Source organism: Elephas maximus, chromosome 6 (assembly GCF_024166365.1).
Source record: "Elephas maximus indicus isolate mEleMax1 chromosome 6, mEleMax1 primary haplotype, whole genome shotgun sequence".
Classification (NCBI taxonomy): Eukaryota; Metazoa; Chordata; class Mammalia; order Proboscidea; family Elephantidae; genus Elephas; species Elephas maximus.
In genome coordinates this window covers 4622226-4638007 of record NC_064824.1, presented here as the reverse complement: position 1 = coordinate 4638007, position 15782 = coordinate 4622226, and the positions used below count along the sequence as shown (strand labels likewise).

General features: G+C 45.9%; 1 protein-coding gene across 2 annotated transcripts in view; it reads left to right on the top strand.

The window, feature by feature from the left end:
- ARHGEF4 (Rho guanine nucleotide exchange factor 4) overlaps positions 1 to 15782 on the top strand; it is a 126043-nt gene that overhangs the window by 82086 nt on the left and 28175 nt on the right. Inside the window, exon 2 of one of the 2 annotated variants that reach the window (XM_049889047.1) lies at positions 5465 to 5604. In XM_049889047.1, the coding sequence (XP_049745004.1) occupies positions 5465 to 5604 (140 nt within the window). Of the gene's footprint in view, positions 1 to 5464; positions 5605 to 10575; positions 10854 to 15782 lie in introns of those variants that run through there. The other variant, XM_049889048.1, reaches the window with a different exon arrangement.

Sequence of the window (15782 nt, the reverse complement as noted above, 5' to 3'; positions counted from 1 at the left end):
CCCAAAAACCAAACCCACTCCCGTAGAGTCAATTCCAACTATAGCGACCCTATAGGACAGAGTTGAACTGCCCCATAGAGTCAATTCCAACTATAGCGACCCTATAGGACAGATTTGAACTGCTGATCTCTTGGTTAGCAGCTGTAGCACTTAACCACTACGCCACCAGAGTTTCCACAATTATAGTAGGAGACTTCAAATCACAAAAACAGTGAAGGACAGAACATCCAGAAAGGAGCTCAATAAAGACAGAAGATCTAAATGCCACAATGAACCAACTTGACCTCATAAACCCATACAGAATACTCCACCCAACAGCAGCCAAGTATACTTTCTTTTCCAGCACACATAGAACATTCTCTAGAATAGACTACATATTCGGTCATAAAGTAAGTCTTAACAGAATCCAAAACATCAAAATATTACCAAGCATCTTCTCTGACCATAAGGCTATAAAAGTAGAAATCAGTAACAAAAAAATCAGGGAAAAGAAATCAAACACATGAAAACTGAACAATACCCTGCTCAAAAACGACTGGGTTATAAAAGACGTGAAGGATGGAACGAAGAAATTCATAGAATCCAATGAGAATGAAAACACTTTCTATCAGAACCTTTGGGACCCAGCAAAAGCAGTGCCCAGAGGTCAATTTATATCAATAAATTCACATGTCCAAAAAGAAGAAAGAGCCAAAATAGAAGAATTATCTCTACAACTTGAACAAATACAGAGCAGGAAAAGAAACTGTCAGCCACCAGAAGAAAGCAAATAATAATTAGAGAAGAATTAAGTGGAATAGAGAACAGAAAAACAATCGAAAGAGTTAACAAGACCAAAAGCTGGTTCTTTGAAAAAACTAACAAAATTGATAAACCATTGGCCAAACAGGAGAAGAAGCAAATTCCCTGAATAAGAAATGAAATGGGCTGAAATTAGAAGAATCATATCAGATTACTAGGAAAAATTGTACTCTGACAAATTTGAAAACCTAGAAGAAATGGATGAATTTCTAGAAACACACAACCTACCTAAACTAACACAAACTGAGGCCGGACAACTAAATAAACCCATAACAAAAGAAAAGATTGAAAAGGTAATTTAAACACTCTCAACAACAACAAAAAAAAGGCTTCTCCCCGAGGCCTTCACTGGAGAGCTCTACCAAACTTCCAGTGAAGAGTTAACACCACTAGTCCTAAAAGTATTTCAGAGCATTGAAAAGGTTGGAAAACTCCCAAACTCATTCTATGAAGCCAGCATGTCCCTAGTACCAAAGTCAAGTAAAGACACCACAAAAAAAGAAGATTACAGACCTGTATCCCTCATGAACTTAGATGCAAAAATCCTAGTCAATAGAATTCAACAACCTATCAAAAAAATAATTAAGCATGTCCAAGTGGGATTCATACCAGGTGTGCAGGGATGGTCCAACATTAGAAAAACAATCAATGTAATACGTCATATAAATAAAACAAAAGACAGGAACCACATGATCTGATCAACTAACACAGAAAAGGCATTGGACAAAGTCAAACACCCATTCATGATAAAAACTCTCAGCAAAATAGGAATAGAAGGAAAATTCCTCAGTGTAATAAAGGGCATTCATACAAAGCCAACAGCCAAAATCATCCTAAATGGAGAGAGACCGAAAGTGTTTCCCTTGAGAATGGAAACCAGACAAGGATGCCCTTTATCAGCGCTCTTATTCAACATTGTGCTGGAGGTCCCAGCTAGAGCAATTAGTCTAGATAAATAAATAAAGGGCATCCAGATTGGTAAGGAAGAAGTAAAAGTATCTCTATTTGCAGATGACATATAAACAGAAAACCCTAAAGAATCCTCAAGAAAACTACTGAAACTAATAGAAGAGTTCAGCAGAGTATTGGGATACAAGATAAAAGTTGGATTCTGCTACACCAACAAAGAGACTATGAAAGAGGAAATCACCAAATCAATACCATTTACAGTAGCCCCCAAGAAGATAAAATACTTAGGAATAAATCTACCAGAGAAGTAAAAGACGTATACAAAGAAAACTACAGGACACTACTGCAGGAAATCAAAAGAGACCTACACACCACCACACCCACCCAGTGCCATCGAGTCGATTCCAACTCATCGTGACCCTACAGGACAGAGTAGAGCTGCCCCATAGAGTTTCCAAGGAGCATCTGGAGGATTCGAACTGCCGACCCTTTGGTTAACAGCCATAGCTCTTAACCACTATGCCACCAGGGCTTCCAAAAGAGACCTACGTAAGTGGAAAAGCATACCTTGCTCATGGATAGGAAGGCTCAACATTGTGAAAATGTCTATTCTACCAAAAGCTGTCTATAGATACAATGCAATTCCTTTCTGGATTCCAATGGCATTTTTTTATTGAGATGGAGAAACAAATCACCAACTTCATATGGAAAGGGAACAGGCACAGACAAGTAAAGCATTACTGAAAAAGAACAAAGTGGGAGGCCTCACACTACATGATTTTAGAACCTATTATACCGCCACAGTAGTCAAAAGAGCCTGGTACCGGTACGACAACAGGTACATAGACCAATGGAACAGAATTGAGAATCCAGACATAAATGCATCCACATACGAGCAGCTGATATTTGACAAAGGCCCAAAGTCTGTTAAATGGGGAAAAGACAGTCTGTTTAACAAATGGTGCTGACATAACTGGATATCTATCTGCAAAAAAATGAAACAAGACCCATACCTCACACCATGCATAAAAGCTAACTCAAAATGAATCAAAGACCTAAATATAAAATCTGAAAAGATCATGGAAGAAAAAATAGGGACAATGTTGGGAGCCCTAATACATGGCATAAACAGTATACAAAACATTACTACCAATGCACAAACACCAGAAGAGAAACTAGATAACTGGGAGCTCCTAAAACTTAAACACCTATGCTCATTCAAAGACTTCACCAAAAGAATAAAAAAATTACCTACAGACTGGGAAAAAGATTTAGCTATGACATTTCCGATCAGCGTCTGATCTCTAAAATCTACATGATGCTGCAAAAACTCAACAACAAAAAGACAAATAACCCAATTAAAAAATGGGCAAAGGATATGAGCAGGTATTTCACTAAAGACGACATTCAGGTAGCTAACAGATACATGAGGAAATGCAGACAATCATTAGCCATTAGAGAATGCAAATCAAAACTACAATGAGAGTCCATCTCACTCCAACAAGGCTGGCATTAATCCAAAAATACAAAATAATAAATATTAGGTTGTGGAGAGACTGGAACACTTATACACTGCTGGTGGGAATGTAAAATGGTACAACCACTTTGGAAATCAATTTGGTGCTTCCTTAAAAAGCTAGCAATAGACTACCATATGATCCAGCAATCCCACTCTTTGGAATATATCCTACAGAAATAAGAGCCTTTACATGAACAGATATATGCACACCCATGTTGATTGCAGCACTGTTTACAATAGCAAAAAGATGGAAGCAACCAAGGTGCCCATCAATGGTTGAATGGATAAATAAAGTACGGTATATTCACACAATGGAATACTATGCATCGATAAAGAACAATGATGAATCCGTGAAACATTTCATAACATGGAGGAATCTGGAAGGCATTATGCTGAGTGAAATTATTCAGTTGCAAAATGACAAATATTGTATGAGAGTACTATTTTAAGATCTCAAGAAATAGTTTAAATAGGGAAGAAAATATTCTTTGATAGTTATGAGAGTGGGGAGGGAGGGAGCGGGGTAATCACTAATTAGTTAGTAGACAGAACTTTTTTAGGTGAAGGGAAGTACAACACATGATACAGGAAAGGTCAGCACAACTGGACTAAACCAAAAGCAAAGAAGTTTCCTGAATAAACCAAATGCTTCGAAGCCCAGAGTAGCAGGGGCAAGGGTCTGGGGACCATGATTTCCGGGGACATCTAGGTCAACTGGCATAATAAAAACTATTAAAAATATATTCTGCATCCCACTTTGGTGAGTGGTGACCATCTAAGATGCATTAATTCGTCTCAACTCACCTACAGCAAAGGAGAATGAAGAACACCAAAAACACAAGGTATGAGCCCAAGAGACAGAAAGGGCCGCATAAATCAGAGACTACATCAGCCTGAGACCAGAAGAACTAGATGGTGCCCAGCTACAATCAATGACTGCCCTGACAGGGAATACAACAGAGAATCCCTGATGGAGCTGGAGAGCAGTGGGAAGTATACCTGAAATTCTCGTAAAAAGACCAGACTTAATGGTCTGACTGAGACTAGAAGGCCCCTGGAAGTCATCGTCCCCAGACCTTCTGTTAGCCCAACTCTTCAGACAGGGATTGGACTGGACTCTAAGATAGAAAATGATACTGGTGAGGAGCGAGCTTCTTGGCTCAAGTAGACACATGAGACTATATGGGTAGCTCCTGTCTGGAGGGGAGATGAGAAGGCAGAGGGGGACAGAAACTGTTCGAATGGACACAGGGAATACAGGGTGGAGAGAAGGAGTGTGCAACTAGGAGTATATAGCAAGGTGTATATAAGTTTTTGTATGAGAGACTGACTTGATTTGTAAACTTCCACTTAAAGTACAACAAATACAAAAAAAAAAAAATTTTTTTTTTAATTTTAACCGGATAGGACAAGACTGACAAATTTGTGTAATTAAAATTAAAAAAATTTTGTCCAGGAACCATTCCCAAAGCCAACTCTTGAGATAGAAAATGACACTGGTGAAGAGTGAGCTCCTTGGATCAAGTAGACACATGAGACTATGTGGGCAGCTCCTGTCTGGAGGGGAGATGAGAAGGCAGGGCAGGGGCAGAAGCTGGCAGAATGGACACCAAAATAGAGAGTGGAGGGAAGGAGTGTGCTGTCTCATTAGAGGGAGAGCGACTATGAGTATATAGCAAGGTTTATGTAAGTTTTTGTATGAGACTGACTTAGTTTGTAAACTTTCACTTAAAGCACAATAAAATCTTTTTTTTAATTCTGTCCATCAAAGGGTCCCTTAAAGAGAATGACAAGACAAGCCACAAAGTACGAGAAGATACTTGTAGCACATACAGAATGGGAGAGCATGGGTGCATGTACATTTACATTAACGCAACATGTGAAAAAAATGAGGATAATGCACTTAAGAAAATTCCATTTTTCTTAACTTATTCAGGGCCTTTGACCATACTAGACTCTTTAGGAATGGCTTTGAACTGAAGTACAGATGGAGGGGCTCCTGAGTGTGCTGCTGTGGCAGATGTCTCTGTCTCCTTGTGTAGTGAGTGTGTACAAGCTGCATAGCTGGCTGTCATCCGTGGTGGCGGGAGAGCCAGCCAGAGTACTCTGTCAGCCAGGCTGCATGCTTGTGGAGAGTGCGTTTATTTATCCTCAGAAGATTCACCTCCTTCTCCACATCCCCCCTTCCACCCTTTCCAGTCTGTTCCCTTTGCAAGCTGGTCTCTCTCCTTCCAGCCATTCCTGATGGAGCTCTCGGCACAGCCATCCATGTGGAAGAGGCGGGGAGCGAGGAGGACCTGTATCAGGACATGTGGAGCTCCAGTCACCACTACAGCCACTCTGGCGGGGGTGGTGAACAACTGGCCATTAACGAGGTAGGGTCGGGGCTATGTGGGGCAGATAGAGGAGAGATTTGTGGCCTGCAGGTCTGGGCCTGGGTGACTTCAGCCCATTCATGTGGGCCAATATTTCCACATGCTCTGTTTCCAAACAGATGAATGGACCCGGCATGAACGTGGACAGTGTCAGCCAGTGGCCACCACTGTTGGGTGTGATGTCTGTTACAGGAGCCCTTCCCTCCTCTCACAAAGCCCAGCAGACACCACACAGCCCAACCTACCACACAGTAGTGCTGGTTTGTCTGGTGGCGGGTTTCTACCAAGTAACCCCCACAGCCATCCCTCTGGGCTGAGGAGTCCTGCATGGGACACAAGAGGGCATGGCTGCTCCAGCCACCTCAACCCAACCTTCCAGCAAGCCATCTAGGCAGGACTAGGGGCAAGGCAAGAGGAAAGTGACTCTTTTCCTATTGACACCAAGAGCTCAAAAGCATTGCTGTTGCTGTGACCACTGTGTGAGTGACCGGTTTTTGCACCTTCTGCATAAGCAGAAGTTGGTGAGACAATTCATGTATTCAAAATGGGCTCACATGCCAGCTCCCCTTCTGCGCTCTCCATAGAGAATCAAGGTTTGAGACCTTGACTCACTCATACTCCTATTTTCTCACCCTCTTCTTTTTTATTTAATTTGGAGCAGTCAGCATAACCACATGTCCATAACAACCACCTTATTTTCTCCTGGAAATGAGATGGTGGTATGTTTCTGTTTCATTAAAGCCAGAATCTGACAGTGGGTTGTGGAAGCACCCAGAGGTTCTTCTTCAGAAGGAGTCATTCATCAACAGTTCACCTCTGCCATCTCTGTGGATGAACAGGCTGGGCGCTTCTCAGAAGGCTGTAGGGGGCCCGGTGCCCCTCATTACCCTCAGGACAGAGTAATGGAGTCCATGGTAGACAGACTTTTCTTAGAGGCCTGGCTTTAGAAAATAATTCAAAATCATCATTAAGGAATACTTTATTCAAAATCCATGGTACACAGAGAAAAAGCATCCAAATAAGTTAGTTTTTCTAGTAAATACAACCTTTCCCTTTAAGTGCCACTTGTATGCCATTTTGTTTTATAGATATATAAAATTTTATTTCTTGTGCTGTTGTTGAGAATATACACAGCAAAACATACACCAATTCAGCTGTTTCTGTATGTGCCATTTGGTGACACTGATCACATTCTTCGAGCTGTGACACTGATCACATTCTTCGAGCTGTGCAATCATTCTTGCCCTCCTTTTCTGAGTTGTTCCTCTCTCACTAACATAAATTCGCTGCCCACTAAGGTTCCTATCTAATTTTTCAAGTTGCTGTTATCGATTTGATCCCATATAGTCAAGACAGGCATGCTTTACTAGTTATTCAAGGCAGACATTCTTAACTAGTTAAGCTAAACTATTGTTTGGTTTTAAGAAGACTTCAGGGGATAATTTTGGTTTAATGTTTAAAGATTATCTCAGGGCAATAGTTCCAGGGATTCATCCAACCTTCATGACTCCAGGAAGCCGGAGTCCATGAGAATTTGAAATTCTCTTCTGCATTTCCCCCTTTTTGATCAAGATTCTTCTGTGGAATCTTTGATGAAAATGTTCAATAATGGCAGTTGGGCACCATCCAGTTCTTCTGGTCTCATGGCAAAGGAGGCAGTTTTTGATGGAGGCAATTAGACAGACATTCTATATCCTCCTCCTATTCCTGACTTTCCTTCTTCCTCTGTTGCTCCAGGTGAATAGACCAATTGTCCTGCCTTGGATGGCCACTTGCAAGCTTTTAAGACTCCATGCATTATGCATCAAACTAGGAGGTAGAGCAGAGGCACTAAACATGTTATCAGGCCAGTAACAGGGATGTTCCATGAAACCATCACACCAAATCTCCAAATCAAGAAACAAAATCCCATGAGGTTTTTGGTTATACATAATCAGCCTTAGCAGTTACTTTTTTTTTTTTTTTGTCGTTGTTGTAAATGTATCCATCACACAACTTTTGCCAATTCAACTTTTTACAGGTGTACAATTTATTGACACAGTTACAATAATCGGCTGTGTAATCCTACCCTTAATCAATGCAATATTTCCATCTGCCTTTTCCCCTCCCTCCTGCCCTGTGCTGAGTGAAATAAGTCAATCACAAAAGGACAAGTATTGTGTGATCTCACTTACGTAAAAAGACCAGAAAAAGCAAATGTATAGAGAACAAAGTTTATTGTATTCCATTTTGGATGGAAGATTTTGAAAAATCTTGTCTTGAAGCAAGGCCACAGATAATGGTTTGCTCTTTTTGAGGACTCAGACTGCTGTCCTCAGCTGAGCCTTATGGGGAGGCGGTGCAGGGAAGTGGGGGAACCAGCACGGGGGCCTCTAAACCTGGGAGGGGATTCTGTCTCCCACCAACCAGCCGTGGAGGTCTGAGCAGGTAGTGTCAGAGCACTGTTTCCTTAATTGTGATATGGAGAACTAACGGGACAGCCATGAAGTTGGAAGAGGACTGGCTAAAGTAATGAACGTAAGTAACCCAGTGCACAGTGATGTCTCAGTAAGTCCCCAACAGTGGGATGATAATGAAGAAGGAATGTTAAATAAAGCTTTTAGGGACTAATGACTTGTGTGGGTACTATTTGATTGGTCATAGATGCTGCATTTTTGAGTTCTTCTGCCTGCCTTTTATAAACTATGCCTGACAGTGAAATTAAGGCCTGTTACATCTTGCTGCTGGTGATGAGGTACCTTTGGGGACCCTCAGGCCCTTCAGAATTTGTTTATTCTAAGACATGTGGACTAGGAAAACCAATAGCCAGGACAAATGGGCTCTGGCAGGGAGTGCACCTTTATGAGGGAAATGAAGTTAATTTAGTACATAAATTTTGTAACCCCTGTTTTTGCTGATTAGAGAATTTTTTTCCTGTTTGGTTCAAAGGTTTTCATATTTGAGGTCACTGAATAAATGGGGTCTTGCTGCTATACCTTTTGTTTAGAGCACTCAGTGATTTCCATGTACTTGTCTTCCCCTGACAGACCATAGCATACCACTGGGAGGAAGGTGCACCCCATCCAGACGACAAAACCAGGTCCTGGCTGAGGGCGCCCTCTCCCAGTGATGCAGTGTGCCAGCGCAGCAGATAAGCTGGGCTCCTAGTGCTTAGCTCTCCCTCAGGAGACCAGCCAGCACATTCAGATGTTGCCAGCTCTCCACCCTGATGCGGAAAGTTCAGATGCTGTCCTGAAAGAGACAGTGGAGTATGCAGGGAAGGGCCCGGGTTTGGAGGCAGACATCCTGGGTCTGAGTCCACACTCTGCTGCCGCTTGGTACCTGTAGGACCTTTGGCAAGTCTTTGACTTCCGTGAGCCACGGTTTCTTCCTTGTAGGGTAGATGCGGCTGATGTGTGAGGCCTGGAAGTGCTTGGCATGCTTTGGTGTTTGCGAAATGCAGCACCTGTTAGGGTTTGTTGAAAGCACTACAATCAACTTGCCTTATAAGAATTTTGAAACAGAGTGTGACATCCATTTGAATCGCCTGTGCTTTACAGAAGCTCTTTGAAAAAGACATAAAAGGTGATTCTCCAGTGACAGCCTGATTAATTCTGTCTTCCAGGACAGCACAGTTCCACAGAGCATTTTATGACTTCTCTGGCATCCACTGCCATTCTCACTTGCTCATCCAGGTTTGTTAGGGCCTAACGAGTTGTATACCAGAATCTCTGGAGATTATAGAAGCAACAGACGTCAAAGAAAAGTTCCTATTAAGTAATATTTGGTCTGCTTGAAAGTAACGTATTCACTTGTACTTTCTAAAAATATGTGGGGGTCTTGTTCAAAATTGTGACACTTTCTTGTTTTGTTTTTACCTCAGAAGGAAAGACTACTTCTCAGTTTCCTAAGCAGAAGGGAAAACAAACTACCTGGTCTGAAAAGCAGTAGACACAGTGTAGTCCAGTGGAGCAGTTTTGTATTTTGGGCACATAAGGAGTGCATGTATTTGTGTGTGTGTGTGTGCGTGTGTGCTGTATGTGACGGTTATGGGTGTGATGTGTGTGTGTTGCATGCATGTAGTAAGTATTTACTGAGTACTTTGTGTCAGGTAGTGCCCTAGGAATACAACGGGGTGTAAGACACAGTCCCTGCTTCAGAGAGCTAACTGTAGGGAAGGCACACTGCACCAAACTGTTGAGCCAAGGTCTGGGGTCCCACACAAAGGCAGTGGATGGAAAAATGCTTTACTCACACAGGGAAGGTCAGCTTTGCTAGGGAGCACTGGTCCTCCATGGCCATCAGGTCAGTGCCCAGAGCCAACACAGAACTGGCAGGGTCCGGCACACCCCTCTCAGGCTGCAGGTGAGGGACCTTGTTTCCTCCCCACCAGGAACAGATAATAAAAATGAGGTTGGCCAGGTGCCATATGGTAGCCACGCAGGAGCAGAACAAAGAAAGCTACTACGTACCCAGAACGGGGAGGGAGGCTCCCTGATAAGGAGAAGAAACAAAGAGAGAGGCTTAGTATCCACCTTTTGCTATCAGGACTCGAGTTTTCTGATTACGCACACCCGCTCTGGCCGCTGATCCGTTGGCCTGGCTCTGTGTGTCTGTCTGCGGGTCCCGCACGACCTCCCTCAGCCCTTCCGCGGACATCTGTGGTCTGGCCTACTCAGTGCAGAGACTGCTCTACTGCCTGCAGTTCCTGCAGACGCTACAGGAAGAAGCCAAGGGGAGAGCCCGGGAGCCCCCCAGCTACTCTCCTCTCGAGCCGCCTCCTTAAGCCCCCTCCTTCTCGCCCCTCCCCTCACCCGCCCCTGCGGCCCAGCCTGCTGGTTGCTAGGGCCGCGGCGCCTGGAGACTGTCCCGCTTGGCAGACAGCCGGTGGCGTCCGAAGCCCGCAGCCTGCGCCGCCTCCCGGCGCCCCCACCACGGCGGGGGCAGGGCTCCGCTGAACGGCGGCGGCGGCTCCTCCTCTCGGGCCCTGAGGCCCTGCCGCCGCCCCGGCACTGCTCCAGGAAACCGAGCTCCGGGGCGGCCTCGGCGGCGGCGCCCTACGGCCTGCAGAGCATGGCTCGGATTCCGCAGCGCCACCGCAGCCCCCCACGGGGGAGCGCCCTGCGCGCCCTGTTGCAGTGCAACCTGACCCCCGGCGCCCAGCGCGTGGTGGTCTCTACCGTCCTGGCCCTCCTCATCTTCATCAATGTCGTGCTGATATTCCTGCTGGCCTTCCGTTGACCGCCTGCCGAGGAGGCGACGGGCTGGGGGTGAGTGGCACCGGGTTGGCACACAAAAGAGTCAGCTCGTCACCATCCGCCGCCGCCGCTGCTGCTGCTGCAGTTGCCGCTGCCGGTCTTTTCTACCTAGTCCCATCTCACCGCCCCCCAACCCCGTCTGCCCCCGCCTGGTCTCCCCCAGGCCCAGCCAGTGGTATGGCAGGTGGGGGGCAGATGCTCTCTGCCCCTAAACTGGCCTGGTCCGGTGGCCCTGCACTGGACGCATTGAAGGGAGGGCCTCTCTGTTTGCCCCTCACCGCACATCTTGTTAGGTGCCGCGTTGGAGCGTCCCCGCGGGGTGGCAGATGCGCACTGCAGGCAGTGCCGTTGACACGAGGGCACAGGCTTGGTAAGGCCCCTTGTCTGTCCTCTGATGCGTGTGACTAACATGGCTGGCGTGTCTGCCTGATGGCTTTGGTGCGGGCGTGGCCGTGGCTGGCTGCGGTGGTCTGGAAATGGGCATTGTGGTGGGGCGTGTGTGGGGCCGGCATGCAAGTTCCCTGTGTTGTGGAAGATGCTCTTCCCTGCGCATAACTGCAGTTGCATTTTAGGTTTTGACTCGTGGTCCTGGTCAGCACCACTACACACACACAGGCAGAACCCACAGTGTACTCGGGCTGTGCAGGGCCTGCCTTCCGGGGAGATACTATCCTGTGGGCATGTAACACAGAGCTGGACACGGAGCCAGTGGTCATCGGATGGCCATTTGGAGGCAGGCGTGGCCGGCTGTTGGGCTGTTGTTTCCAGGACTGCAAGGCTCCACTGGGCCCTGGCTTGCCTTAGTCTTGAGCTTGTCCCTTCACTGGGAACCACCCCCCTCCCCAACACCCCTGTGCCTCAGAGGCCAGGCAAAGCCCATGGCAGTCCTTGTGTGATCCTCAACTCCTCTGGCCCAGGTGCTGCTGAAGACAGAAGCCACACAGGGAAGGGCCTCTGCCCAGGAGCCTGTCCAGTGCTGGCTGTGATCGGCGCCCTCATGGCTTCAGGACCAAGGCATTTCTGATGTCACATGAAGCATGACTCTGACCTCTTGGACTCATTTTGTCTTGGTGACACCGTAGAAGTCATGTGTGTGCCAGGGACAACATAGGGTGGACTATGGTCAGAAGCTGGTCTCAGGAAGGCACGGTGGACCTCAAGCCTGTGACCAGAGGTCCTTACATGGAACTCTTCTCTGTAGTGTCCAGGATTGGAGTGGCCCTAAGCACACCTGTGCACTCCAGGTGTGGGCAGCCTGCAGCTCACAGCTCTAGAGGAGAGAGGGTGGTGGTGTGCGGGCATGGCAAGTTCAGGCTGCCTGAGTCTGGACCAGAGCATACAGCCTGGAGACCATCCCAGTCCTGGATGGTATAAGTCTTGTCTCCTAACTTGTCTCGTGCTGCACCCTTCAATGCCACATAGCTCAGCAGCCCTCTTGAGATGAGAGAGGCAGACCCCAGACCTCACTCTTCTCCACAGCCCTGTGCAGGTGAGTCAGCACCTGTGAATGCAAGTCTGGTGGAACAGAGGGCTTTGTGAAGTTGCTCTTTACTCCCTGGGACTCCTTTGCGTGTGCATTGGTGCTTCCCAGGCTCACCTTCCAAAGTAGAACCTTCTGTACTCTCTCAGACAAGTTTGGCTGTGCCTGCAGCCCCCTTCCTTTTTGTTCTTGCTCTTGAATCTCCCCATGATCCTCACTAGTCTGAGCTCCTGTGTCAGAGATGCAGTGAGACAGAGTTTGCCTGCCTCTTGCACCCATTACAGTGCTACATTCATGCACCCATGCAGGCTTTAGCAGACCAGACACCTGTTGGTAGAGAAGGGACGTGTTCTGGCCTTAAAGGAAAGAAAGGGAGCAGTCATCAGGTAATAGCTTAACAGTGTTGCCTGGCACTGTTTTAAACTCTTGTTCTTGTTACGTGCCGTCAAGTCAGTTCCAACTCATAGCGACCCAATATACAACAGAAGGAAACACTGTTCAGTCCTGCACCATCCCCACAATCACTATTATGCTTAAGCCCATTGTTGCAGCCACTATGTCAGCCTATCTGGTTCAGGGTCTTCCTCTCTTTCACTGACCCTGTACCTTACCAAGCATGATGTCCTTCTCCAGGGACTGATCCCTCCTGATAAACCAAAACAAAAACCAAACCCAGTGCCGTCGAGTCAATTCCGACTCATAGCGACCCTATAGGACAGAGTAGAACTGCCCCATAGAGTTTCCAAGGAGTGCCTGGCAGATTTGAACTCCCGACCCTTTGGTTAGCAGCCGTAGCACTTAACCAGTACGCCACCAGGGTTTCCTCCCTCCTGATAGTATGTCCAAAATATGTGAGGTGTAGTCTTGCCATCCTTGCTTCTAAGGAGCATTCTGGTCGTACTTCTTCCAAGACGGATTTGTTCATTCGTTCTTTCGGCAGTCCGTGGTATATTCAAGATTCTTCTCCAACACCACAATTCAAAGGCATCAATTCTTCAGTTTTCCTTATTCATTGTCATCCCACCTTTTGTATGCATATGAGGAGACTGAAAACACCATGGCTTGAGTCAGGCACACCTTAGTCTTCAAGATGACATTGTTGCTTTTCAGCACTTTAAAGAGGTCTTTCGCAGCACATTTGCCCAATGCAATGCGTCTTTTGATTTCTTGAGTGCTGCTTCCATGGCTGTCGACAGCGGATCCAAGTAAAAAGAAACCCTTGACAACTTCAGTATTTTCTCCATTTATCATGATGTTGCTTTGCTTATTGGTCCTGTTGTGAGGATTTTTAAGCTCTTAATACATATTAATTTAATACTCACAAATCCTTTGAGGTGAGTTTTATAATTAACCTCAATTGCAGATGAAGAAACTGAGGCATGGTGAGGCGAAGTAACTTGCCCCTAGCCCCACAGGGAGTGAGGGGCTGAGCCTTAGTCCAGGAACCTGCCCAGGCTGGCGGGGGACTGGGCCAGCTCCTCCCAGAAGAAGGGCTCTACCCACAGGACATAGCTCCTGGCCTTGCCTCTGACCCAGTGCCCTGCGTCTTCAAGCCCAGGAAGGCCCAGTGGGTGGAGGGAGGCTTCTATGAAGCAGCAGCAGAAGACCTGAGTACAATTAGATCTCTCTGGAAACAAACACACTCTGTAAATGGTAAGTGCTGCTGTACTTCCATCCCAGCCCTGTGTTTGGCACCGAACATGCATGATGATGGCATTTGGTTCTCCTACCAGCCATACAAAGCAGGCACCACCCCATTGAATAAGGCTGTGGCAGAGTGTGCTTAGCAAAGAAGGAAGCGTCAGCTCCGTGAAGACCAGGGCATGCTTCACAAGCAAAGTGATCCACCAGCTGATTTTAAAAAAATAAGTGGGTGCTTGTTGTTTTTGTTGTTGTTGTTAGGTGCCATCGAGTCGGTTCCGACTCACAGCGACCCTTTGCACGACAGAACGAAACACTGCCTGGTCCTGCGCCATCCTTAGAATTGTTGTTATGATTGAGCTCATTGTTGCAGCCACTGTGTCAATCCACCTCGTTGAGGGACTTCCTCTTTTCTGCTGACCCTGTACTCTGCCAAGCATGATGTCCTTCTCCAGGGACTGATCCCTCCAGACAACATGTCCAAAGTATGTAAGACGCAGTCTTGCCATCCTTGCCTCTAAGGAGCATTCTGGCTGCACATCTTCCAAGACAGATTTGTTCGTTCTTTTGGCAGTCCATGGTATATTCGATATTCTTCGCCAACACCACAATTCAAAGGCGTCAACTCTTCTGTCTTCCTTATTCATTGTCCAGCTTTCAAATGCATGTGATGTGATTGAAAATGCCATGGCTTGGGTCAGGCGCACCTTAGTCTTCAGGGTGACATCTTTGCTCTTCAACACTTTGAAGAGGTCCTTTGCAGCAGATTTGCCCAATGCAGTGCATCTTTTGATTTCTTGACTGCTGCTTCCGTGGCTGTTGATTTTGGACCCAAGTAAAATGAAATCCTTGACAACTTCAATCTTTTCTCCGTTTATCATGATGTTGCTCATTGGTCCAGTTGTGAGGATTTTTGTTTTCTTTATGTTCAGGTGTAATCCATACTGAAGACTGTGGTCTTTGATCTTCATTACTAAGTGCTTCAAGTCCTCTTCACTTTCAGCAAGCAAGGTTGTGTCATCTGCATAACAGAGGTTGTTAATGAGTCTTCCTCCAATCCTGATGCCCCGTTCTTCTTCATATAGTCCAGCTTCTCGTATTATTTGTTCAGCATACAGATTGAATAGGTATGGTGAAAGAATACAACCCTAACGCACACCTTTCCTGACTTTAAATCAATCAGTATTCCCTTGTTCTGTCAGAACAACTGCCTCTTGATCTATGTAAAGGTTCCTCATGAGCACAATTAAATGTTCTGGAATTCCCATTCTTCGCAGTGTGATCCATAATTTTTATGATCCACACAGTTGAATGCCTTTGCATAGTCAATAAAACACAGGTAAACATCCTTCTGGTATTCTCTGCTTTCCGCCAGGATCCATCTGACATCAGCAATGATATCCCTGGTTCCACATCCTCTTCTGAATTTCTGGCAGTTCCCTGTCGATATACTGCTGCAGCCATTTTTGAATGATCTTCAGCAAAATTTTGCTTGCATGTGATATTAATGATATTGTTCTATAATTTCCACTTTCGGTTGGATCACGTTTCTTGGGAATAGGCATAAATATGGATCTCTTCCAGTCAGTTGGCCAGGAAGCTGTCTTCCATGTTTCTTGGCATAGGCGAGTGAGCACCTCCAGCGCTGCATCTGTTTGTGGAAACATCTCAATTGATATTCCATCAATTCCTGGAGCCTTGTTTTTTGCCAATGCCTTCAGAGCAGCTTGGACTTCTTCCTTCAGTACCATCAGTTCCTGATCATATGCCGCCTCTTGAAATGGTTGAATATCAACTAATTCTTTTTGGTATAATGACTC